We start from the raw sequence: 24,702 nt of genomic DNA, 5'->3' as shown, positions 1-24,702 counted from the left end.
ACTCAAATTTATACTCAGTCAACAAACTAGTCCATGCCAAGGGGTAGTGTTTATTTTCTCAACTCTTTACCTCCATGGCTCTCAACCAGGGATGATTTTACCCCATAGGGGTCACTGGCAATGTCAGAAGACATTTTCAGTGGTCATCTTTTGGGGGGCGAGGAGCATGGTGTTACCAGCGTCTAATGAGTAGAGTCCAGAGAAGTAGCTCAACATTCTTCAATGCACAGCAAAGACCACCCCCTCAACAAAGAATGATCTGACCCAAAATGTCAATAGTTAGTGGTGCCAAGGCTGAGAAACCTTGCTTTAGTAAATACAACTAAATCATGAGGGGTCCAAGACAACTCTAAGTCTTAGGATTAATAACTTCCTTGATGTTCTCTGTACATATTGTATTTCATGTACACTAAGACATCAGTTGGTAAACATTATTCTGGTTCAATGGCTCTTTTCACCACAGAATATCTTGCCTGTTTCTCAGGGTTTTGTTTTGAGATTGAGTTTTTGAATTCCCAAATAAAGTTTTAGTTTTGAGTTTCAATGAATTGAACACACCCACATTTAACAACAGCTAATTTTGTGGAAAACTCAGACTGTTTGGTTAGATTTGGGGGGCATCACTTTGTGAAGAATATAAAGAATAGAAAATATAGGAAAGGTGTATTTCTTGAAAAATTAGAACTCAGTGTTAAGTGAGAAAAGCCATATTTCTAGATCTATGAGAACATGGTTAACACATCTCTAAAGGAAAAAAAGTCATAAAATCCTATGAATGTTTCAAGCAAAGCATTCAGTATATTTCTAAATCAGCCAAACACCTCTCTCCATATTGTCATTGCTCAGAGGATATTCCATGTGTTTCATATAGATCCACCTACAAATAGTAAACACATCGTCTTGGCTTCAAAGCTAAATACACAGAGTAGCCTAACATGAAATGGATGGAAGTTATAGCTAAAAGAAAGAGAATAAGAACGGAATGATAGAAAATAGGGCTTGGAGTACAGAAATTGTACATTTTTTATTATAGTTAATTTCATATAGCGTATCTAATCCAGAGAAGCCTCATTCACAGAACCTCCTTTAACACACACACCTGAACTCAGTGAGCCAATGGCTACCAACCCTCCAGAATACAACCCATTTTGCCAGGATGACTCTCTTCTCAAGAACACACCCGCCAGCTGGCCAGTGACCTCTGATATTTGTAGCCTGGAAAGACAGGTAATTTGATCCATTCAGATTCTTCTCTTGGGACCTTCAATTGAGAGACACCATTTCTTATTTGCAATAGGGCAGAGAAAAGTAATCATGTGGAATGTAGCTGCCATATTTATGACTGAACACTGAATTAATGACAGAGTCCTCTGAAAAATCCTTCAAGTAAAACCCTCCATCTCACCGAGCTTGAAAGCATCTCTACTCTTTGTTACTAAAAAAAAGTTTAACTGCATATAAAACTGGTGAATCAGATTAAGGTCTTTGGATGTACCAGTGTCAATTTCCTGGCTTTACTACTGTATCACAATTATGCAAAGTGTTACCATGGGTGAAGGAAACTGGGTGAAGGTCACAGAGGACCTCTCTGTACTGTTTTTTTCCAACTTCCCGTGAATCTATATTTATTTTTTAAAAAAGTTTTTTAAAAAGCAAACATTAAATTAAAAATACTACCTAGCTGTATTAGTTTCCTAGGGCTGCCATAACGAAGTCCCACAAACTGGATGGCTTAGAACAACAGAGATGTATTGTCTCACAGTTCTGGAGGCTGAAAGTCCAAAATCAAGGTGTCTACAAAGCCATGATCTCTATAAAACCTGTAAAGAAATCATTCCTTGCCTCTTCCTAGCTTTTGGTAGTGTGCTGGCAATCTTTAGTGTTCCTTGCCTATGGATGCATTACCCCAGTCCTCAGTCACATGGCATTCCTCCTCGGTGTATCCATATTCACATAGTCATCTTTTTACAAGAACAATAGTCACGTTATATAAGGGGCCACCCCTCCATTATGACTCCATATTCACTCAGTATACCATCTGCAACAACCCTATTCACAAATAATGTCACATTCTGAGGTACTGGGGTTTAGGACTTCAATATATAATGATTTGGTGAGCAGGGGTGGGGAGTGGGGACACAATTCAACCTATAATACTATTCCTTCAAAGACCTAATTCTAGAGCTTACTATTTGTCACAATTGAACCCTTTTTCAAAATTGATTCATTGAAAAAAAATCTTGGCCTCCCATAAATATCAATCATTATGTTGCTGTGAACACAAAAATTTCTAGTATTAAAAAGTCTGGCTCAGGTCAGACTTTTTATCTTTCTTCTATACACATTGAAAATGAAGGCTTGTGACATACCTCTTCTTGAGGAATTCTTAGAGGTCAGTCTTTATATTCCAACTACAACTCCTCATGTGTGTTCAGTAAATGGCGGGCTATTATAATCCATGGCATCACATTTATATATCTGGTGTTTTCTTGCCCATTTGCTCATTTATTTGCCAGATCCTGCTCCACCACTAGGACATTACACTCTCTGAGGATAAGGTCCTTCTCTGTCTTTATCCTCCCAATATACCCTCATAAACTAGAAAAATTCTGGACCTAGTAGGCACTCAACTACGTGTTAGAAAAAAATGAATGGCTGCAAAAGAACCTGTATGCCAGACTATACAATCCCTTTCCACCCACATATGACAATCCTACTGAAGAGATACTAGAGCTCTAATGCACACTTCAAATTGAGCCTTCGAGAAGTTGTGACATAACCATCCTGACATACAAGCAAGGGAAGGAGGAGTCCATGAGGCATGATGACAACTGCAAACCAATTGTAGCCAATTCTGCAGTGTGGTGATTCTTATGCTCCTACATCCCATTAAAAATGCTCAGTGTTCTGTACTTGGGAAATCATTCCATTTAATATTCCGGAAATACATTTCATTTTAATTTCTAAAGATAAAATCCAAACTAGATAGAATTTCCATGCTTGAAATAGAAATACTTGGAGAGATCTTTGTATTTAAATATAAAATACATTTGGCTTACTTCTAATCGTAGAATCAGAAGATTGAATAAAACCTCTAGTGGCCAGTAACAACAAACCACCATAATTCAAGTATTCCAAATATGCAGGGTGTTTCAAATCAAAGGCTAATTTCATTTAAAATGTGTGTAATTGATCCAAGAAACAACAATTCACAATCTAAGTATCAAAGTAAGAAAAACTTGAGACACTTAAAAAGACTTTCAATACAATGCAAACTTTTAATTTTCACAAAAATTATTTCATAAAAATGATTTTCATACAAGACTTACTTATTTTTATTAAACTGAATGTTTCTTCCTAGAAAGATTTCAAAAACCAAATTTCTTTGGGGAACCTGGGTGGCCCAGTCGGTTAAACATCCGACTTCAGCTCAGGTCATGATCTTGAAGTTCATGGGATGGAGACTCACAACAGCCTCTGTGCTGACAGCTCAGAGCCTGGAGCCTCCCTCAGATTCTGTGTCTCCCTCTCTCTTTCTGCCCCTGCCCTGCTCATGCTCTGTCTCTCTTACTCTCTCTCAAAAATTAATAAATGTTTTTAAAGTTTTTAATTTAAAAAAAAGTCTTTAATTTTTTTCCTTAAATGATACCTTCTGACTTGCTATATTACTAAAAGTAATTCATACATTTATATATACAGCTATACATTCATATATATATATATACACACACACATATATTCATATAGCAATATATGCATGCCTGGTAGTCTGTTTACCTAACCAAATTTGAGACCAATAGAACTCATGTCATGATAGAAATGAAACAGAATTAACATGGTAAGAAAGAATTCATATTTAAGCCCAACTGCTCTGAGAACTTTACACATATTCTATGTTTCAGAAGAAAATTTTATTGGTCTTTCAAAGAAAAAAAGAAAGCTCTAAAACTCTTCTTTCCTAGACAGTTATTTTCCAATAATACGCAATGTGTGACTTACTCCTGTAAAACTGTAATGAGATTTTCATACCAGCTGCAAATCCAGAAATTTTGATGCTGTTACCCTTTAATCCTTCATGCCTCTGACATTTGCAAGCACATGGTTGGCCAAACAAAAGGTTCTTGAATGTAATAAGCAGCTTGACTATTCCAAAGATTAATTTTTCTGTCTATCTCTCCCTCTATCTAAATTCCACGTATCAGCTGTCCTAAACTTCAGTGTATTATAAAATGAGTTTTTTTAAACTGACTTCTTTCATCAGCCTTGAATTTTAAGGGTTGCTAACATTTTGAAAAGAATCCATCATGTGTACTTAATTACAAATTACTTTCAAAGATAGAGCCCCACCTTGTTACCGGTCTTTCAATTCTTATTGACCCACCAGAATATCTATGCAATGAAAGTGTAGAGTATTTTTTAGACACAAAATCTAAATTTAAAGCTAGAAGGAATCTAGGGGCGCCTGGGTGGCTTAGTCGGTTAAGCGTCCGACTTTTGCTTAGGTCATGATCTCGCGGTTCGTGGGTTCGAGCCCCGCGTCGGGTTCTGTGCTGACTGCCAGCTCAGAGCCTGGAGCTTATTTCAGAGTCTGTGACTCCCTCTCTCTCTGACCCTCCCCTGCTCACGCTGTCTCTCTCTCTCTCTCCTAGAAATAAATAAAACATTAAAAAATAAAAATTAAAAAAAAGCTAGAAGGAATCTAGAGATCTATCCCATAGTCAGGGAGTATTACTGAGGCAAGTAGGAAAATAATGACCTACCCAATATCACACAGAACCCAGGTAGGAAATCTAGTATATAAAGCAAAAGCGTTCGAGATACACTCCAGGATCTGTGTGCTAAGTGAGAGTCATCCAAAAGCAGAAGCAACACATATAAAACAACTGGTGACCAAAAACAGTTTCCCTAACTGTGGTCAACTAGCAAACAAAGTATGCAGGGCTGAACTTCAGAAAGAACATGATCGTAAACAAATGTAGTCTCTGAAGAAATTAGCCAAGAAAGGGAATATACGAAGTTTGAGGGCACAAAAAGGAAAACAAACAAAGAATAAAAAAAAATAAAAGCCTCCTGGCAGAAGGGAAACAGAAAGAACTAAAGGTATAAGGAGGACATCACTAAAAACATTTTTCTTGAGCAAGAAACCCAAAACTGAATTTCTATGATAATTCCAGATGAGAGTACCAGACTACACCCATTGTTTTACATTTCAAAAACAAAAAAATCTAGATTGGAAGATAATTTTTTTTTTTACTTACCAAACCTGCTATTGGTGTAGACAGTCTATTAATCTTCTTAATGACACCAGGTTTAAGTTTGTTAATCAAACTGAAAATTAAGAAAGAAATAACACACGCAATTACAAGAATGCCAATATCAGCTTAGTATTAAATTATTTGTCACTACTCCAGCCCCCATATATGGTTCAGAGCCAAGAGCCCAATAAAAGGCAACCAACCAAGAAAACAAGTCAAGAAACACAGTAGGAAGAACAGCATTGCAGATAGTGAGGGGTTCTCTTAGACCATATAGACACTGTCTTTAAAGCCATGTCCCTAAAAATAGTTCCACATTTATTAAAGGCAACGTTTGATTCTGTTTCAAGACCCAGTTTAAGGATCTCTTTCATTATAACTTAGTTCTCTTGAACCTAAGAATAACTTCTATTAATCATTCACTAATTTTTTTTCTCAAACTGATCTTTATTTTGAAAGGTAGATTCAAATCACATAACTTTGCCAGATTTGTTTATTGAAGTGCAGCTGACATTCAATATTAGTTTCAGGTGTATAACATAGTGATTTGACATTTATATACATTATGAAATGATCACCATCATAAGTCTAGTTACCATCTGACCTCAAAGTAATTAGAATATTATTTACTATATTTCCTATGCTGTATTTTACATGTCCATGACTATTTTATAACCAGATCTCTTGAATTCTATGTTTTTTGTTGTTATTGTTGTTCAGCAATACAGTGCTAAGCCATGTAGAAATTTAATACTATAGTAATGCTTTTCTAATGCTTGCTTGGTTAATTAATCATTAGTCACTGTCAGAAAACAGCAATTTAAAACAGTGGTTTTATTAGTCAATAATCTGGCCACAAAAGGTAATTCTTTATTCTGTAAACAGAGATCCAAAAGGAAAGCAAATATAGGAGAAAGAACCAAATATTCTTAATTTACTGGTCTCCTCTTTACAATGGGTAACAGAAAAAAAAAAAATATCTGACTCTTGTGGAATGTCACTCCTTCAACATTCCAGAGATTTATATATACACTTGAATGTGCTAAAAATAAAGAAGACAAAAGTCTCAATTTAATAACCTTCAGAATGTTGTTCAACAGGATTCAAATTTACAAAACAATGGCTTACGAAGATTTAGTCTGGTGAGTTTTCTGTTTTCCTAGTTTCTTCACACAAAGATCTTTAGACAACTTAATATACATAATAAAATCACCCCCTCATCTTCAAGCATTTCCTAGAACTCTTTATTACTCTTTGATTCCCAATTTCTTACTTGTGCACAGAAAGCCATAGGAAGGAAGGATTTCTCCCTTCACAGTTGAATTATTTTCTCTTTAATCACTAGCTAAGAAGCTAGAAAAGAAGTTGAGCAGCTTTATAAGAAATGACAGTTCCAAATTAATTCTAGTTCTTCTCTATTAACCAGGTACTTAATAAATTCTATTACCAGTGGCATCTTGCAATGCATAGAAGAGCTAATAAATGGAACATGACTTAATAAGAACATTATTCTGGCATAGTATAAATCAAGAAATTCGTAGAGTTGTTGACCATTAACTTGGAAGTGACTTCCCTATAGTAACTTGGATCTTAAAATGTAATCTTTTGGTGGTATAAAAAGTCAGAGACTAAAATGAGCTAGGCCAACTTATCCAATGTCAGGAAAGCCTAGCATCAGTTGTCTTTATTAGAGGAAGAATGTCATAAAGTCTTCCTCCACCTCTTTGAGTCACTGATGACTTTGGCCAATTTGTCTTTTTACTTTGCTTATCATTTTTATATTACAGTGTTAGTAACGTCCAACCATTTTGGAATGAATAATAACACAGTGTACACTATTTAGTCAGCAAAAGGAAGTAAGGGATTGAAGTAAAGCAAACAGTACAGTTAAATGAGGTCTCCCAAAAATGAGTTGACTCCTCCCTCATCAGAAGATTCCACAGCTATTACCAAGAAGATTCCACAGCTATTACCAAGAAGCAACATACACCACAATGGATTAGCTTTTTCCTCAATGCCTAAGCCTCCCAGTACACATACAAACGTGGAAATAACCACCACACAGAAACAACACTCCACATAACATACAACCCACCCTCTAAAAGTTGTATCACTAGGAGAAAACGCTGTTTTACTTTGTCAACTGTTAAAATGCTATTTGTTTTAAGCACCAGAGTATGGAAAAATGCACATATGGTTTTGGCAGAAACTGAACATCCAATCAAATTGTGAATCATGAATAATTATTTTCACATACAATTAAAGGAAAAACTTTTAGGATATTTCTTCTAGGAAGAAACACAGATTTCATTAAATCTAAACTGTGAAATTAAAAAAAAACTTTAACGTTTTTTCACTTTTTGAAAGACAGAGAGAGAGCATGAGCAGGGGTGGGACAGAAAGAGAGGGAGACAACGAATCTGAGCTGTCTGCACAGAGCCCGACGCGGGGCTCAAACCCATAAACCCTAAGATCCGTGAACTGAGCTGAAGTCAATGCTTAACCAACTGAGCCACTCAGACTCCCCTAAACTTCTGTGAAATTTAAGGATATCTAAAAAAAAAATTAGGGGCAGAGTCTTAACACCAAATCAAATAAAAATGCCACACTAGGGAGATACTATTCTCTTTTACAAATATCTTTTGTAATACTACTTTTTTTACTTTTACAAAAATCTTTTACAAAAGCATTATACCTCTACTTCCCCAAGCCTTCCCTCAGGTCATGGCATAAACCTGATTATGTGCTTTTTAGCACATCAGAGGTTTGCTCTTTTGGGGAGATTAAAACCAGGACAGAGAACACCTAGACCGTGTGCTGTCTCCTGTGGTAGACCACACTGGCAGAAGCCTGCAACCCCTCTCCCTCAGCTCATCCCTGTACTCTTATCTACTTCTTTTTCTTTTCTTCTCCAAAACATCCTGCCCACTCCCTCCGAGGGAGCCGAGTTACATAATAGATGCTAGAAAGCTGCCTCTGTTCCACAACTTTGTCACCAGTGAATATACCCTGACTTTAAATGTAACACCAAGGACACGTACATAAAGTTCAATGTAACATCTAGCTTGGTTATAAACAGTTTTAATGAGAACTAGAATTTGGTGTTCTCTTAGTCTCCAGAAACTAGTTCCAAATGCCAAACCTTATTTTTTCCCCTTTATCAGAAAGCCCTTCAGTAGAGGTGGAAAATTTAGGGACACCTTTTGACTCCGTATTTCCAAAGACGTTTTTTTAAATGCACTAAGCCAGTGACCTCAAAGAGCACAATACACTGAGAGTAAACTTTCTAACCTATGACTGCATGAGTCAGTTGTGTTTATATATTTCTATTATCTTTCTATTGACTACATTTTCTAAATATCTATCCTCAGATTAGTAAAATTTTCCTATTAATAAATTTTTAGGAGACAAAATAAAGATATATTTCCTTATAAATATATTATGTCTAATGTATATTTGAAATATATTGCATAAATTAATCATTATTAAAAAAGAATGATTTTTGTTTTATCTGTTATTTGACACATCTTCATTTGCCTAGTTTTCTTCTAGATGCAAACTCTGCCCACCAACATTTGAATGCTTACTAAAGACAGAGCACTGTGCTAATGAGACAGTGAAGGTGCTGAGTTCAAGGAGATTGTCTCACTGCAAACATCTCCTGGCACTCAGCAAGGTACCTGTATTGTGAAGGTGCTTTAAAAATGTCTGGAAAAACCCACTATCTAACTTTTAATACAGAAAGTTTTCTGTGGTTCAACACCTCTATGTTCTTTACAAAAATAAGTTTAGAAAAAATTTACCTTTAGTTTGACTCAAATGTGAGAAATGGTTTTTGGCTCTTCTCAACAAGGATACCTACCCTGTATTAGGTTTTCTGTTGTCAGGTTAAGTCAGACCTCGATGTTCCCTGCCAATTGTCAAACGTTGATCAAGAGAGTAAACTCTCTATCAGATATATTAATTTGGACAGGTTATCCTAAGTAAATTCCTAAGATTTTTCATTAATTACCTCCATCTAAGTTCATAAGCTCTAAGATCTTTAAAATAAAAACCACGCTGAGCAGTCAGTAATCACATTTCCTTGGGTAAAGTAATAAGCATACGTAACTTAAAAAATTTAAAGTTTAGGGGCACCTGCATGGCTCAGTTCATGTTAAGCATCCGATTTTGGCTCAGGTCATGATCTCATGGTTTGTGGGTTGGAACCCCACATTGGGCTCTGTGCTGACAGCTCGGAGCCTGGAGCCTGCTTCAGGTTCTGTGACTCTCTGTCTCTCTGTCTCTGTCTCTGTCTCTCTCTCTGCCCCACCCCTCCTTGCATGTACTCTGTCTCTTGCTGTTTGCAAAAATGAATAAACATTAAAAAAAATTTTAACTTTAAAAGCATGCCATAAATATTTATGGTCACCTTAATCTTTTCAAAGACTGGTAGTAAAATTAATCTAAGTTTAATTTCTAGAATTCCTATGGTGGTAACTTTGAACATGGCTGAGTTAGAATACCAGACAAATAGTTAACAATAAATGTGAAGATGTGAAAGTGTGTGTAAGAGCAACAAATCAGCATCAATACACCTGACCATTATAATTTTATTATGATAGGACCCTCTTATTTAGCCTCACTGTTATGCCCAAAGCACCCCTGAAGTGAGTCAAGAAAAGTTTGAGTGGTCTGAGGGCAGATTTCCCTTATTTTAAGCAACCTCGACAGTAACAGCACAAACGGATCTCGCTGGGTAAGGAGACATTTCCCAGCACTAGACCAATAGCAGAAAGCAGGTCTGGTCCAATATTCGCCACTGTGATCATGTGTGCATATCTTCCTCTGTGCTCCTTACAGTTTCCTATATTCTATTTCTAAAAATAAAATCATCAGCACTCTTGATACATGTCTGGAAAGGAATGTCACAACGTGAATCAATTTACTTTTGCAGCAGGAGGCAGCGCTCGTGTGCCCACCTCATGGCGGGATACAGCCGCAGCACCGTCCTCTGCGCTGAGCTCAGCTCCCTGTCCTCGCTCTTCCACAGAGCTGCACCCTTCATGACCACACTCTTCAGGGATGTACAAGATTTCACCGATCTATCACATTATAGATATTTAAATTGTTTTTGATATTTTCCACTATGAAGAAGCTTTGTACATAGTAGTCTTTTTCTTTATGATTCCCAAAAGCAAGGATTGAGAAAAGTCCTATAATTTTTATGGTAAGTTAATATATGTTCATATTAATTTTAAAACTAGGACATAATTACTTGATATTGCCACACTGCTTTTCAGAACCATACAAGCTCATATTCAATTGGTCATTTTGAGTATATACCATTTCACCATAACATGCCATCATTTTGTAACATTTCAAATTATTTACTGGCTTCAATTAAAAAATAGTATCATGTGTGGGCACCTGGGTGGCCCAGTCAGTTAAGTATCAGACTTCAGCTCAGGTCATGATCTCACAGTTCGTGGGTTCGAGCCCCGTGTTGGGTTCTCTGCTGACAGTGCGGAACCTGCTTGGGATTCTTTCTCTCTCCCTCTCTGCTCCTCCCCAATCTGTGCTTTCTCTTTCTCTCAAAATAAATGAATAATGTTTAAAACATTTGTACAGTATCTTGCTTTAGCACAATTATTTATTAATGAAGGCAAATATTTTACTCTTTATTTCCAGTAGTATTTCTTCATTTGTAAAGTATTTAGTCACATCCTTTGCTCATTTGCCTATTAGGTTTTCAAATGTATATTTCACCAATTTATCTGAACTCTTGATAATGTTTCAGTCATTTCGCTTCATACATTTTTTCTCAGAATGTTGTCAGAATAACTATTTTATACAGATTTAAATCCATTTTTTCTTTGTTTTATGTCCTCATTCCTTCAAAACTTAGAATTTTAAACTGCCTCTAAAGATTTTAACTCTTCAATTTTATTTTTCCACCTTTTTTTATTATCTTAATCTAGGATATTTGGTGGGCTTATAAATTCATTTGTAACCAATTATTTATCCCAATACAATGAAATTGAGTGACTCATCTCTTCTCCATGTTTTCATATCTCCTTTATCACAAATTTCTAGGGGTAAGAATATATTGTGGACTTTGTCCCTATATTAATACATACATTATATATATATACATATATATATATAAATGTTTATTCATTTTTGAGAGACAGAGTGCAAGTAGGGGAGGGGCAGAGAGAGAGGGAGACACGGAATCTGAAGCAGGCTCCAGGCTCTGCACTGACAGGCCAACAGCAACGAGCCTGATGAGAGGCTCAAGCCCACAAACTGTGAGACCATGACCGGAGCCGAAGTCGGACACTTACCCAACTGAGCCACCAGGAGCCCGAGTATGCACATTTATAAAGCAACCTATATTTTTAATCACTTTGCTTTGTTATGTTTGTCACATGTTCCAATGTTGGGACAATCTAATTTCACAGAAACTTTCATTTTTAGTATTTTTCCTATTCTCACCTGTTTATTCTTCCATGTGAATGTTAAAATAATACTCATTAAGAAAGGCCTGACGAGAGGCACCTGGGTGTCTCTGTTGGTTGAGCATCAGACTTCAGCTCAGGTCATAATCTCACAGTTTGTGAGTCTGAGCCCCGCAATGGGCTCCCTCCTGTCAACAGAGAGCCCAATTTGGATCCTCTGTCCCCCTCTCCCTGCCCCTCCCCTGCTCACGCTCTCTCTCTCAAAAATAAATTTTAAAAAAGTATATTTTTAAAGCCTGACTAGATTTAATATGGGCATAGGATTAAAATTATAAATTAACTGACATCTATTACTTTATTAGAAATTCAGTTTATCATTTCATTTCTTAAATCTTAGAGCTTACCATTACATTTTCAACATCCAAGATGAAAACCTCACACATTTCTCTAAAGTAAACAGTGTTCTAAACTTTGTCACTATTGCTTTTATCACCTTAGATCTCGCCTTATTTTCTGACTGATTGTCAATATATAAAAATTCTAGGGATTCTATCATATAAGGAAATTGTTCTACTTTTAATTGATGTGATACCATTATATTTTGTTTTTTTTATCATATCCAGTATTTAATTTACTTCTCAATACACTGGTTAGGGTTATCATACTTTGGCTATTTCATAGCCAACACACTGTTTTCCATGTGCTTGCCTGAGTACCTTTATTACATTCAAAGTGACTTCAGGAATAACTTCTTACTGATCAACTTTAATAAAATTGCTTATATCTCATACATCTGGCATACATATTACTTCCTTTTATTTTTAGTAAGCCATCATTCCCATTTCTTTCCAGAGGTCTTATCACTGAAATGCTGTATGTTCTCCTTTCAGTAATTTCATTTAGGGCAGAAAAACCCTGTAGATGATACATGCTGGTCATGAAACAGGCCTGGAACTTTCTATCTTCAAGTTTGAGGCCACAATACAAAAAACCCCTGCAAAATTTGCAGTGAGTCTGTGTAATGTGACTCGTACAACAGAAGTGAAGTTTTAAATCGATATTTACTAAACTAGCCTTCAACTTAATAAACTGTTTTCTTAAAATGATGTTTCATTATATGTAGATAACAAATTACAAAAAAATGGACTGTGAATCTTAAAAAGAGGACATATAGAGTGGCAATCATAAACTATTGTCATGAAGATAAAGCAGTTTTAAAATTTTAAAATTTAAAAGCAATTTTAAAATTGTCTTTATGAGCTTGAACACTTGCATCTTTGCCTACTACTGAGTTAGCAAACAATATGGAAACTTTAAAGTTTATATATACTTTCTATGTGTATATTATTATAAATACTATTATATATTATTATATTACATGTTATAATTATTAATATTACTTATTATATACATAACTATTTATATGTAAATATTTAAATATACTTAAAATATAAATTAAATATACTTAAATATATAAATTAAATATATTTAAATACATAAATTTATATATAAATGATACATAAATATTTTATGTTTTATATAAACTTATATATTTACATGTAAATTAAATATATTTAAATATATGAATATATAAATGCTGTTATAATATATATCAATATTATACATTATATAATTATATATGACATATAATTTTAAATACATAAACATATAACATTTATATATACACAAAGTATATATAAAGTGTGTGTATAAATACTTGAAGTGAAGAAAAATCATTTTATTAGTTATATTATAAATGGTTATAATATGGATGAGAATCAATGGATAGTGTTGGCGTGTTAGAGAGTCACTGTCCTCCTCAGAAAATTCAGAACCAGAAAGAGCTCTAAGAAAAAAAGCCTTCATCATTAAAGAAGGGCATCTGGGCTTCACATGGAACACTGCACAGAAGCCCAAAGACCCACTGATGTCACTGTCATTCAATGTGTTAGGGTCTCCAACCCTAAAAAAAGACAGTGCTCTCTTTCACGAATGAGAAGTGACAAAGTTCTTTACCTTGTCCTATGTCTTAGAACAATCACCTGAGTATCCCATAGAAAATTAACAGGAACTTTTTTAAAATAAACTTTCTCCTTCTATTAAATGCATCTTTCACAAAACATTCTGTCACTTTTAGATAGACAGTGTAGCAGTCACATGACAGACATAAATAGAAACAAGATTTCTCAAACCAAATGGGTGAACATCTTGATTTCACTCTTTCCAAGCTGCAAGCCATGGAAAAGAAGGCCTGGTAACAATGTGGGAAGAGTTTTCTCAATCATTTGCGCCAAGTTCAAAAAGACATAAACTTCTGAGGCATGCCTGACTTGAGATAGAGCAAAGACTGGCAATATTCCAGGGATGAGAAGTATAAACTAACCAGACACGCCCAATAAAATTATCTTCAAATGATCTTCCTTCATGAAGAGAATAAAGTATGTTTTCGTTTTAGTGTCTCCAAGATTGCTATCATCAGATGAGTAACTGTGAAATTACTAACTCATATCAGTAGCTATATATGCCTCAACCAAATATGTTTAGAGAAAAGAAATAATTCTGCTAGAACCACAGAGCGAGAGAGGTTATTAATATTTATGTAGGTGGCAAATCTCATATTTTTAAAAATATATAGTAAGGTAGTCCTCATGAACACTAATAAACATTGAAGTTAGAAGACTACTCATTCCCCTAATGAATACTATTAATAATAAACAAGGAGTTGAAGCCACCTTACAGACTCCTGTCAATCCTTTTATTAACTGGAAAACTCCCCAAATTAGATTTTGTTCCCATCTCACTGTTTAGTAAAGCCAAGAGAGATTACATGTCTAAGGTATACAGTAAAAGAATTACTACAGCAGGCTTTAACCAGCACAGTATTCTTTAGCCCTCAACTCAATTAGATCTCACAGTCAATCAACACTAAAGGATACTAAAATGATTAACAGGACATACTTACTTCAATAGTCAATCAGATTAAGAGACAATAAAGGCACATTATCCTCATTACTCGGGTGTCTATCTTGTCTGAAACCTTAGCACAGAGTACATACCCAATTTAGACTATCTGAAATGTCAGAACACTGCCAGCTGCGTGGAAGCTATAAAAAGCTCACTTCCTCTAACTCTTGACTTTGATATTTCAGAATCCCAGCCCAAAAAGGATAAACTACAACTAATGAATAAAAGACAGGTGAAATTAGATAAAGTAAAAACAAAACTCTAATGGTGATAACGAACTAGGATGCCTGGTGACTTTTAATAGCAACAAGCAGACCCTGTATTTCACAAGAATCAATTTCTCTGGCAGTGAACCAAGCAGAAGTCAGCCTTCTCCTGTAAGAAAATGAATTCAGAATTTTAAAATAGCCTAATCATATTTCAGCTAACACTTGAGATCTCTTACGGGTAAAATATTCTCAAAGACAGACAGCTTTCTATATTTACCATTAATTTAAGAGTCAGGGCTTCTATAGTATGTATGTATGTATGTATGTATGTATGTATGTATGTATGTATGTATATATTTATGAAACAGAGAGAGACAGAGCATGAGTGGGGGAGGGTGAGAGAGAGAGGGAGACACAGAATCTGAAACAGGCTCCAGGCTGAGCTGCCTGCACAAAACCCGATGCGGGGCTTGAACCCATTAACCGTGACATCATGACCTGAGCCGAAGTTGGACGCCTAACCAACTGAGCCACCCGGCGTCCCAAGTCAGGGCTTCTAATACTAGACTTTGAACAGTGGAATTTGCTTTCCCCGTAGGCATTACAACTCAGGTGGAGGTGATCAAACAGTGATGCCTGCCTAATCATTTCACACACCGACCAGATAGGCTTTTCTTAGTTATGGATTTATACAGAATATAGTTACCTAGGCTTTTTCCCCCCAGCATTATACCTTTTAGATTAAATGCTTCATTGACTAGTGGCTATAAATAATGTGAATCACAATTTCACAATTAAGAGAAAGATTTTTTTATTTCAAATATACAACACTTTGATGTCCCTCAATAAACTACAATTGCCGATTGCCACAGCTTAATATTTACTTATGCTACTTTTGGAAAACATTCATTTGAAGAATACTGGGTACCAAACACATTGATTAGANGGGGGGGAGTGTGTTATTCCAGCTAGGAAACAATTTGAGAATGAGCTTTTGGAAGTTGCAAATTAAAGTGACTTTTTAAAAGCCAATAGATCTCTGAACATGCATCCGAATGCTTGCTGTGCTTAATCTAATAATACTGCTTGTGGTCCAAACTGTTTTTCATCAACTCTGAATATTCTCAGTGATAATATGCTCAACCTCTCAGATTGGGTATTCTTTTTAGAAATCACCTTAAATCAGTCAGAGATTTGCATAAATTGCATTTTAAATTTAAAACTCTAGAGAGTCTCTCAAGTATGTTTAATGACCTTGTTATGCAGGCAATGCCCCAAAAAGGGGATCCCTAAAATGAACTTAAGTAATAGTTCATCACTGGAAGTATAAAACCACAAAATGACTTCTTTGAAAAGATCACCAGAGTGCCTAGGTGGCTAAGTCAGTTGAGCGTCGACTTGGGCTCAGGTCATGATTTCATGGTTCATGAGTTCGAGCCCTACATTGGGCTCTGTGCTGACAGCTCAGTGCCTGGAGCCTGCTTTGAATTCTGTGTCTCCCTCTCTCCTTGACCCTCCCCTGATTGCACTCTGTCTCTCTCTCTCTCTCTCAAAAATAAATAAATATTAAATAAATTTTTTTATTTTTTTATTTTTTTTATTTCATTTTTTTAAATTTTTATTTCTAGGGGAGAGAGAGAGAGAGAGAGACAGCATGAGCAGGGGAAGGTCAGAGAGAGAGGGAGTCACAGACTCCGAAACAGGCTCCAGGCTCTGAGCTGGCAGTCAGCACAGAGCCCGACGCGGGGCCCGAACCCACGAACTGCGAGATCATGACCTAAGCGAAAGTCGGACGCTTAACTGACTAAGCCACCCAGGCGTCCCAAATAAATTTTTTTTTAAAAGGTCATTTGTTTGGGCTAAATGCTCTCACATGTCTACAAACCATTCGGTGCTTCATAGGCTCACTTCCTACCTAATGCTTATCCTGACTTGTGGAGCTTACAATGAACAGTTATTTCACTGCAAACCTCTAGATAAGTCTATATTCATAGCTAGAGTAGCTGTAAGGTCACATGCATCTGACCATCATTTTCCCCCTCCATCTTCTGAATGAATTAGAACATATTTAGATTTTATAGTTTTCACATTAATATAATTTCCTAACATTGACCAATTAGACTGACCACACGGTCTACTAGAATTAGTTTAAACACTATCCGGCAATGGCACTTCTACATATGACATCAGAAGAGGACAGGAAACACCCCATAAACTTTACTTGGCCTTTCTTCATATGCCTCTTCTGCTATGTATCAGGTAGAACCACATGAAATTGACATTTCTATAGGTCACAAATGGTTGAATATCAATAACTTCATCTGGTTCAACTTTACAACATTGCTCTAAGACAGAAAAAAGTGTGAACATCTACCAAAAGAGCTGATGATATAGAGGCCGTTATCTACATGGCCATCTTCCTAGCAACAACTTACATTTATGCAAAGTATGATAGTTTATAAAAACCTTAACATATTTATTATGGAACTTTGCAACCCTGTGAGTTAGGCAGATCAGATATGCTGATCTCCACTTTAGGGATGAGAAAATAAGGCTCAGGTATTAAATCAATTGTTCAAGTATCCAAAAGTAATGGGGCAAGGAATCAAACCTAAGCCCTTTGATTCCTGATATTTGTTGCAGACAACATTCCTTTAAAAGGATAATCTAAGTCATGAAAATATAAGTACATATACTCCCAGTGTTTGCTTTGAGACAGATTCCATAAATACCTATGTGATAAGTGTCTAGATTGGAGTACTTAAGCCCTTTCAAAAACATGGGTGCATGCTCAAGTACATTCTTATGATTTATTTGCTCACTTCTGAACCTGCAACCTCACCCAAGACTTCATCTTTACATCCCACAGGCCTGCCTCTCCCTTATCCCCAAAGGTCACATGCCTGGCTAACTGCACTCTGCATCCACAGAAGGACAGAACGGTAACCAAACATATGATGCGGGCCTCATGCCACCCATCATGCCAGAAGCCTGGTTTACTTATGATAACCAAAATCTGGGGTACGATTTTCAATAATCTAGTAACTGAATGTGAATGGCCCATGACTCAACTTGATTGTGGTAATGTAATGACTCCACTCAAAGCTTAAAAGAAAAATTTGCTACTGTCTAAATTTGCTCTACAGGCATCACTATTTATTGATGAAAAAAAATTTTATATTAACTTCTAAGCCAGGCAATTCCATACATTGAATATTCCATAGAATATTCAGAGTAAGGGAGAGCTGGTGCAATGTAATACAGCTTCTACCTCAACTACCCACCTCTACTGGCCCATCAAGAAATAACAGAATCTTTCTTGTTTACTAATTTAAAATAATATATATTTCACCAATGCTATCTTTAGATGCAGAGACTGATAACCCCTTCCTGCTGTCTGGTACTGTAGGGGTGTCAATTTGCAGAGATCAAATCTCACTTGTTACCAAGAAAACAGATCGGTGACTAAGGTGGCTATGACAACAACTCATAACACACACACACACACACACACACACCTTTGCTTTTGAAGAATGTTTTATGTGCTTTAAATACTTACTCACACAACAGGACACCATTCTCTAGAGAAGCTCGAAAATCCCTTGTTTCAAAATTCTTCTCTGTTACTGCCTGAAAGACAGATTTGGGTATTAATTTTTTCTCAGTCAGGGTTAACACACAAGTAAAATTCAGCATAAGATTAATTAATATGTAACTAATGTTATACTTGAAGGAAGTACATACGTCACCAAAATTTGTTCCATATAGGAGATTACATGTGGTTTTAAGTTACAAAGAGATTAACCATTTTAGTATGAACAAATATAAAAAGAAAAAAAAAAACACAATGAGAGTTTTCTGTAATGTAACTATGTAATGGTTGATCACCAAAAGTTAGAAGCTAAATTTCCAATATGTTTTCTATAAAAATCCTATGGGCAACCTAGTTTACCAAGAGTAAATAAAACCAGATTAAGATATAAACTTGAAATACCAACCATATATGCACATCACTAATATCAATCCCATCCTTAAATTACTCAAATTTCATAGCAAAGCTAAATAGCAGATGGCATGACTCTCCTTAAACAGATTCATGAAATGGCCCTGACTTGTGTAATGAACTCTTTACTGAAACATCGTAGAGAGAAGGCTATTAAATCCCAACACAGAGAGACAAAAGACAGACATGGAAGATGGTGCATATTTTAAGCAGATAATTCTCCCCTTATGGCTATAACATATAAACATATATGTTATAACATATAACATATGAACAGTTACCACAACCAATGTTCCTTAGCGAAACCACTTGGAAAATGTCTACAGATGTGGTCTCTTGAGGGTGGAGCGGCTGGGAGGAAAGGGGATCTTACAGAGGATATAGTAGCAGAGAAAATGGAGGCCACAGTGGGAAACAGTTGGCCCAAGAACAACTCCTGAAACCGGCCCCCTAGCTAACGGTGCAGGAAGAGTGCTCTGCAATAGCCGTGTCACCAGCAGCCCGAGAGATGCACCCAACACCTGCAGGCAGGGGTCCTCGCTCCACCTGCCACTTCAGGGAAAAATACCGTCTTGGAAGCTGATTGGGAAGTCCCGAATCTTAAACCCTAAGTGAGCTACAAGGCTCCTGCTAGGTTTGCAGCCCACAAAGAGTCCCTGTATGCCTTCCACGTCCTTTCCATGGTGCCCAGCATTGCTATAGCTAGACATATTTTCCATTAAGTGAAAAACAGCACTTGTTTTTAGAAGAAAAGTTAGTTTCTTATAAGCTGGCTCTATAAATACGGACAGGGGCTTGGGCCACTCAAACATAAGAAGTAGAAGATCCTTTCCTAAGTACAGCATTAATCTACAGGAAGGCTACATCGCTGCATGAATTAAACATTTGCTGAGTGTCTCTGTTACAGGCACTTACCTGGATACTGGGTCGAGGTCTAAAGAAAAAAAAAATGCAGGAAGCTCTTCCCTCAAAGACCTCACAGTGATATAAGTAAAACACAAAGTATAAAAATGCAATAAAACATATCAAAACAGAGTGGTACATTTCTTTGGGGAAAACCCTGAGTGGCCCATGGATTATCCCAGGTACCCCATGCAGCACAAACTCTCTTGAATTTCCCCCAAATAGACCCCAAACAAACTCAAGATGAGCATCGGTCCTAACCAGTAAAAACACAGTAACATCTAATTTATCTGAAAACTCCTATCAAAAGCCCAAAAAGCATGAAAAAGTCCCAGGAACATCCAAAACAGATGTCAAAGTCCAGTCTGTCTAGTCATAGAACAGCCCCTCAGAGCCACCAATACTTGATTATCTACCACTGGCACAATCTGCTGATTTAAATTCCCATATTAACCTAGATTAGAAGCACTGAGTTACAAGAAAGGAAGATAGTTCCTACTGACACATGGATAACAGTGAGGAGTGACAGTCAACAGCCCTGGATGAGGCCAATCAGGAGGGCATGGCAGCAAATGACGAAATGGAAAGAGAAAGGGCTCATGTCAGACAAAAGTATGTTCGTATCCTACTTTCATTAACTAAGAGCTGTGTGATCTTAAGCAAGTTAAATAACCTTTCTGGACCCATCTACTCATCTCAAACAAGGAAAATATCACCTACTTATTAGCTTATAATGGCCAAGATGCTACGCAATCAAACACCTGAGGGTAGTTAACAGCCATGAAGCTTAACCTCTTTCCAGGCACCGGCCTTCAAATTAGCACTCTGACAACACACTCTGATAGTTAAACCTCAAAGGAATACCTCTGCACCATATAGAAAGCTGAGTAACATTCAGAATAGTTAAGTAGAAATAATAAAATACACAGAAATATTCAGAAAACCCAACTATCCAGAATGGTTTATTTCCCTAAAAAGACTATAAAAAGGCAAAAATCATGGTACATAGATTTTAGTGTACTCTTGTATATATATAATATCTATCAAAATATAAATATTGATAATATAAAACCAGACTCCATTTACATTGTACTTATAAAGATAACAAAATATAGAAGATTAACAAAGATTTTTGAGTAAGAATCCATATTTTAAGGACATGAGAATCTGGCGTACTCTATACATTACTGGAGGTATTATAAAACAATGCCATCATTCTAGAAGGCAATTTGGGGTATGTATTTGAAGTCTTAAATATGCGTACTCTGAGACACAGCAAGTGCAGATCCAGAAATTTATACTAAAATAGCAGGACAGGAACACAAAGACATGACAAGAGTGTTTCACAGCACTATGTGTAACAGCAACAATTACAAGCATCCTTAATGCCCAGTAAGAAATGAGTTAAATTAGGATGTAACCATAAAAGAGAAAACTACATGAAATTTAAACTCATGTCATGAATGTAGATTACTTGTAAAGAATACTTGATGTAGGAGCCAGCCAACTGGGTGGCTCAGTTGGTTAAGCTTCCAACTCTTGATTTCGGTTCAGGTCATGATCCTAGGGTCATGGGATGGAGCCCCACATCAGGCTCTGCACTGAGCATGGAACCTGCTTAAGATTCTCTCTCTCTCCCTCTCTCTCTCTCTCTCTCTCTATCTTTCTCTCCTTCCTTCCCTCCCCCAACCCCTGCCATGCTTGCATGCTTTGTCTCTAAAATTAAAAAAAATTAATTTAGAAAATTCTTAATGTACTCATTATAAAGTAATTTATGGAATATATGGAATATACTAATTACTATAACTTTATAGTATTATATAAATAAATATGAAATAAATATATTAACAGTAATTATTTCTAAATGATAGAATTATAGGTTATTTAACTATATTTTTGCTTATTTATATTTTGTAACAACCACAGATATTTCTTGTGCAATAGATATACAAATTAATTAACATTTTAAGAAATTCAAAATGGTCAGAAACCATCAGATTTAGGTCAATTTTCTATATCTCCTATATTTAAAGATTAAGGAAATTTTTATGCTAGGTAGTTTTTCTCATTATCTACATAATCCACAAATTCCTTACATTTAATAATCCTTAATTTTCTCCTTTCACTGATAAGAAGACTGAGGCTCAGAAAGTTTAACTTCCTAGAAGATTACAGAACTGTCCACATGCAACCAATACCAAAAACCTACAGCATTTTATAGGTGCTCAGCAAGAAAGTATTCCAGCTGCATCACACACTAAATGTTCCTAAACTAAAACAGTTAAGTTGTCTTCAATCTATAAACTTAGTATATTTCACCATGTAATATGCCTTTTAAAATAATCCTCCACTGTTCTGGGGATAAAAGGTAACTCCATAAGTTAAAAATGTCCCATTAATTTTTTATAAAGTTCCTGAATAAAAGAAACGAGTCTTAATACATAAACATAATGATTATATGTGTGTGAGAGAGACAGAAAGAACAAATATGGCACTTGAAATACTAATAAAATGAAAAATTTTCTTTTAGTGGCTTAAGAGATTCCCTGGACATTTTCATGAACATTACAAAATAGTCATACTGTATATACTAGCTACCTCAACCCCAGTAACTCAAAACATGTTTATTGTAAAGTAAAAATTTTTAATTAGCAAATTATATATCCATAAATATAAACTCATCTAAGACCCAACCAAGGGAACTAAAACAAAAAAGTTTTTCCNTGCGAGATCATGACCAAAGCGAAAGTCGGACGCTTAACCGACTAAGTCACCCAGGCGCCCCTAGCGTGGATTTTTTTTAATCTATAGTGGATACCTGGGCTACATTCCTTAAGAAACATACAATATTGCATCTACCATTGCCAGGTCAGGCCAGCTCAGGAATTCCTGCCCTGCCATTTTTTACCTGTAACTCTGGACAAGCCAGATTAACCTTCTTAGTGTTCTCATCTGTGCAATAGAAATACAAAGTACCCACCTCATAAGGTTACTGAGAACTAAATGAGATAAAGTATGAAGCACTCAACACTTGCTTGACTCAGGAAGAGCACCAACAAAGTTTAGCACCAACAAACATTCCACCTGTAGAATGAAGATAATAAGTTTCATCTTAACCGACAAACAAAAGTCTGTTTTGCCAGACATAGCATCCTTTAATTAAAGGAAGAAACTGGTTTACTACATTATAAAAATCCACTAGACTACCTTCTGTATCCTGGAAAGTGTAAACATTATAGAAATCTGTAAAGGAACTCAAAATACATTGAAGGCAGCTTGTTAAAAGTTAAATCATACTTTAAAATATAAACCCATCCTTATTTTAATTCAGTGTGGAAAGAAATTCCAGAACTTTGAAAGAACAAATGATCTACGAGTTCTAATCTAACAATTACTATTGTGTTCAATAATTTCGAACCTTACTCATTAGTAAATTATTTGAGGTGTGATACGTTTTACGTAATGAGGTTGTGATTCATAGGAGCTAAATAAAGACTATGTGTTTCCCTCGTAAGCTAACAGAAGTCAACACAAAGAAGAGTAATAATCACTGTGTAGTCAAACAGCCACACCTTGCCTTCTATAAAAACTTGGTTTGTTCCAACTTTTTCTTGCCCCTTTCCATTTTTCCCTAATGCAGCTAAATAAAACCATTACCTGAACTAACCTGAGAGGAATGTCAGACAAAAAGCCCTGGGCTTCAATCCTGGACCCATCTCACTCAACATACTTTTGACAAGCCACTGCTCAGTCAGCCCCCTAATTGAAACAAAAACAAACAACACCGAGGCTTGCCCGCGCTACTGCATAGCACGCAAATGGTATGTAGAAATAGCTGAGCCCTCGCAAAACAAACGGACAAACAAACGAACTACACACTAGAGTCCAGGAGAGTGCTTCTTCCAGCCAGGTGTCCCCTGTGCTGACTGGCCATCCTATGGGAAAGAAGTGAAGACGTAACAGGAGCAAGCAGGAGGCTCCTGGCCGAGAAACTTCCTGTGAAGTTAATTACCCTCCAGAGCATGGTAAGGGTGGAGCGCGTGCCGCAAGCGTACTCTGCAGAAACACCGCTGCCAAACCGGTCCTACCACCGTAGCCTCCAGAGAAGCCCACAATGGGAAGTTTCCAAAGGGCATATTTTGTGAAAGAAAATATCAGTTAAGCATACAGGCAATAAGTGCAAGTTCACAGATTTCAAAAAAGCCATTTCTTTTGCTATGAAATGTATTAATTTAATAAACAAATGGGAGTTACCATCACACCTTCTATTGTTTATGGTTTTATTTTAATCCTATGGCTGGATGAGATTTCCCACCAATGTAAGCAACACGATTCTCTACATCTTCTCTCCATTCCAATTCTGACCACATAATCCACAGGACTTAAATCCCAAACATTCTGGGAACTTCTCAAAGACCACTTCATACCAGACTGGTTATCAGCAAAACACCCACTAATGCAAGTCAGCAGACACTCATCTCATTCAAATTTTTCAATTCCTTTTAGAGGCGCCTGGGTGGCTCAGTCAGTTGAGTGTCCGACTTCAGCTCGGGTCATGATCTCATGGTTTGTGGGTTTGGGCCCCGTGTCGGGCTCTGTGCTGGCGGCTCGGAGCCTGCTTCAGATCCTGTGTCTGCCTCTCTCTCTGCCCCTACCCTGCTCATGAGCTCGCTCTCTCTCTCTCTCACTCTCTCACTCTCTCTCTCTGTCTCTCTCAAAAATAAATTTTAAAAAAAAAATCTTTCAATTCCTTTTAAGCAGCTATATAAACGATGTTTAGAATCCAAAAGTCATTCTCAATCATATTTTTTGTGTGAATCACAGTGTAAAAACACAGTGCCCATTTGAGCTTGTTTTAAAAGAGGGAAAGCGATGTTTGCAACAAAAACTAGGCTATGAGCTTTGGTTGGTCTCATAACTGGTTCCTA

General features: G+C 36.4%; 1 protein-coding gene across 1 annotated transcript in view; it reads right to left on the bottom strand.

Annotated features, from left to right (window-relative positions):
- Positions 1-24,702, bottom strand: part of LMO7 (LIM domain 7) — a 192,898-nt gene that overhangs the window by 108,014 nt on the left and 60,182 nt on the right. The window contains exons 2-3 of the mRNA XM_077761210.1: positions 18,428-18,498; positions 5,259-5,328 (exon numbers count right to left, since the gene is read on the bottom strand). Coding sequence (XP_077617336.1) covers positions 5,259-5,328; positions 18,428-18,498 — 141 coding nt within the window. The remainder of the gene's footprint in view (positions 1-5,258; positions 5,329-18,427; positions 18,499-24,702) is intronic.

This window comes from Crocuta crocuta, unplaced genomic scaffold (assembly GCF_008692635.1).
Source record: "Crocuta crocuta isolate KB4526 unplaced genomic scaffold, BGI_CrCroc_1.0 scaffold60, whole genome shotgun sequence".
In the NCBI taxonomy this organism is placed as follows: Eukaryota; Metazoa; Chordata; class Mammalia; order Carnivora; family Hyaenidae; genus Crocuta; species Crocuta crocuta.
This window is presented reverse-complemented; position numbering and strand designations above follow the sequence as displayed.